At 56.0% G+C, this 2,938-nt stretch overlaps 1 protein-coding gene and 1 long non-coding RNA gene across 2 annotated transcripts; one reads left to right on the forward strand and one right to left on the reverse strand.

Annotated features, from left to right (window-relative positions):
* Positions 1-330: 330 nt before the first annotated feature.
* Positions 331-1,985, reverse strand: LOC105513942. Its single transcript, XR_001002101.1, has 2 exons — positions 1,884-1,985; positions 331-728 (listed from the first exon to the last, which is right to left on the reverse strand). It is a non-coding gene; the product is annotated as an uncharacterized LOC105513942 (long non-coding RNA).
* PSORS1C2 (psoriasis susceptibility 1 candidate 2) lies at positions 1,011-2,803 on the forward strand. The gene is made up of 2 exons (XM_011944988.1): positions 1,011-1,376; positions 2,033-2,803. The coding sequence occupies exons 1-2, from the start codon at positions 1,322-1,324 to the stop codon at positions 2,386-2,388; spliced, it is 411 nt and encodes a 136-aa protein (XP_011800378.1). The 5' UTR covers positions 1,011-1,321; the 3' UTR covers positions 2,389-2,803.
* Positions 2,804-2,938: the final 135 nt, after the last annotated feature.

Below are 2,938 nucleotides of genomic sequence, written 5' to 3' on the forward strand. Positions count from 1 at the left end.
GAGCCGCCATGCCAGGCCCACCTGATGTATATTTTAAGACCTCCTTTGCTGGTGGAGGACAGATTTTGTGTGAAGGGGAGGGATAAAGAGTGGGAGCAAGGGGGCCACTTGGAAGGGTGTTGGAGAGGCTTGCGGGAGATAGTGGCTCAGGATGATGGGCTGGGTTTGGACAGGGCATGGAGGGGCTTGCAGGGGGATGGGCTGTGGATGGTGGAGGAGAATAACGAAGGTTTCTTTCCTTCATGAGCCCTGGAGGGAACAGACGAGATCACGCCATTGCATAGGAAGGTGTCCCTTACTGTGGGGTAGCGAACCAGGCAGGGAACAACCTGGGAGGAATCAAATTTTATTTTGGACACGTTACTTCTGAAGGGCTAACAGACTTCCAGGCAGAAAGGCCCTTGAAGGAAACATTCCAGGGGTCTCTCTGGGAGGCTTAGATCAAGGAGCTGAGACCAAAAGGAGAATGGGAGGGAGGAGACAATACAATAGAGTTGGAGCCGAGGCCCTTAGAGGCGGATAGGTGGATTCCTGAGGGAGGAGGAAGGGGCTGAGGTTGCTGGAGCCTGGCAGCTTCCTCCGGAGCCACTGGCAGGACTTATGCAAACAGCTCTGGGTGGGAAGAGGGAACCAGGATATCCTCCTGTGTCCTTCCTCTTCTGCAGTCATCCTGGATGACTCCCAGATGGAATTTCTTGGATGTCATTGCTTAGAGGTCCCCTGCATGCCTGAAGAAGGACATGCTGGAGAGCAGGATGCCTGGATCCCATGGGTGAAGGGAAGTGCCCAGGAAAGAACGAAGTCCCAGGGGGAGCTTTTAGTGTGTGGGTGAGTGGGGAGGCTGGGTAGTAGCTGACACTGTCCCAGCTGCATCCCAGGTTTGAAAGGCACCTCCTCCCCCAGCGCAGGCATCCTGCCTCCCAACCCTGTAATTACGGCGCTTCCCAACGCGTGGTTTGCTCCCATTCTTTGGCTTCCAATAGTTGGAAGGGATGAAGGTGGACATCTCTGTGATTACGGAGATGCCAAGTGCTCCGGGGTGTGGATGGAGGGTTGTGAAAACCACGGTGGGGTGATGCAGGGTCAGGGTCATGATAGGGAGAGTGGGCAGCTGCCTGGACAGGGGGACTAAAATAAGGGACGCCACCTTCAGAGGTGACACATTAGCCCGGGCCTTCCCAACGGGTTTGACCAGTTCTGTTCTGATGGTATTCCTGTGCCACTGGGCTGGCCCCTCCTCCCCTCCTCCCCTATAAAGCCTCTTGGGGTTCCCAGGCACCCAGACTCAGCCCACCCCAGCTTTGGGGGCCAGTACACAGCCATGATGCTCAACTGGAAGCTCCTTGGGATCCTGGTGCTTTGCCTGCACGCCACAGGTGAGGTGGGAACAGAGGCAGGGAGTGCAGTTTGGAGAGAGATGAGGGATGGTCAAGATGGGGGAGGTGAACTGGATGCATGGGATTGTGGACAGGAATTCAGGGGATGCAGAAGGTGCATCTGGCTCACCAGAAATGGCTTTCTGTACACAGTGGGTGGGGGACAGGAGTTCAGGGGTGCAGAAGGTGCCTTTGGCTCTCACCAGAAATGGTTTGCTGGCTCCATGTGGCAAAGTCGGTCAGGATTAATGCGTGGGGGATGAGTTTCCTCGGAGCTGGGATTTGTGTTAAGGAGCCGGGGTCTGTGTGCCCGGGGGCCAAGGTGTAGCCCACTTTGGGTTGTAGATTGGCATGAGGACAAAGTCAGTGGGCTACCCCAACCAGGGGTGGCTGGAGCTTATTTGGAGAAGTCTCGTCAGTTTAAAGTGGGTCAAGTGAATGGTTCAGATCCATCGGGGGTTAGGGGTTCATGATATTTTATCATCAGTTAAGTATTTACAAACGTACAGAGAGCTCTTTGAGAGGGACTTTTTTGGTCTGTTTGTGGGTCTGTTCAGGCTGCGTCCATCTAGAGAGGCTCCTCCTTGTGGGGCTGGGGCTGGGGTGGGGGAGAGAAGCCCTCACCACCTCTTACCTTTCTCCTTCCTCCTTTACAGGCATCTCAGGCAGCGAGGACCACCCCTCTCACCCACCCACAGAGGACCGAGAGGAGGCAGGCTCCCCAACATTGCCTCAGGGGCCCCCAGTCCCCGGTGACCCTTGGCCAGGGGCACCCCCTCTCTTTGAAGACCCTCCGCCTCCCCTCCCCAGTCGTCCCTGGAGAGACCTGCCTGAAACTGGAGTCTGGCCCCCTGAACCGCCTAGAACGGATCCTCCTCAACCTCCCCGGCCTGATGACCCTTGGCCAGCGGGACCCCAGCCCCCAGAAAACCCCTGGCCTCCTGCCCCTGAGGTGGACCACCGACCTCAGGAGGAGCCAGACCTGGACCCACCCCGAGAAGAGTACAGATAATGGGGTCCCCCCAGCCGTTCTGCTCCCAGGCATCTCCAGGCACCCACGCCCTCTCCACCCTGACTCCCCGTGAATTCTTCCCAATTTAGCCCGTCTCCTAAAACCTCTTCCTCATTCCCTCGGTTTTATTCTGAACCCAGAAGGTGGTGTTCTCAATATTTCCTGTCCCCTCCAGAGATCCCTACTTAGCCCTCACATTGCCCGTTTTTTCCTCTGACAGCCTAAGCCTATTCTCCTACCTCACCTCCGGGCCTCGGCCCCACCTACCTCCCTTCCCGCCTTCCTGCCCGCGCGATCGCTGGGGCGGGGCTGCGGTACTGTGGTCCCTTCTGCCACCTGGTGGCCGGCAGCAGGAATTATCAGCAGACAGCTGTTGCTTCCATGAAACGAAAAAATAAAAATCACGTTTTCTTAATTCTGAATCTAGGCTGCTTCTTTAACTAACATTTAGTGTTTTTTGTTGTTGTTTGTTTGTTTGTTTGTTTTTGAGATGGAGTCTCTATCTGTCGCCCAGGCTGGAGTACAGTGGCGCGATTTCGGTTTACTGCAA

This window comes from Colobus angolensis, unplaced genomic scaffold, assembly GCF_000951035.1.
Source record: "Colobus angolensis palliatus isolate OR3802 unplaced genomic scaffold, Cang.pa_1.0 Scaffold238, whole genome shotgun sequence".
Lineage (NCBI taxonomy): Eukaryota > Metazoa > Chordata > Mammalia > Primates > Cercopithecidae > Colobus > Colobus angolensis.

Coding starts and splice junctions, on each gene's coding strand:
- PSORS1C2 (XM_011944988.1), top strand. CDS start 1,322: ATGATGCTCAACTGGAAGCTCCTTGGGATCCTGGTGCTTTGCCTGCAC. Junction 1,377..2,032: donor GCTTTGCCTGCACGCCACAG/GTGAGGTGGGAA, acceptor CCTCCTTTACAG/GCATCTCAGGCAGCGAGGAC.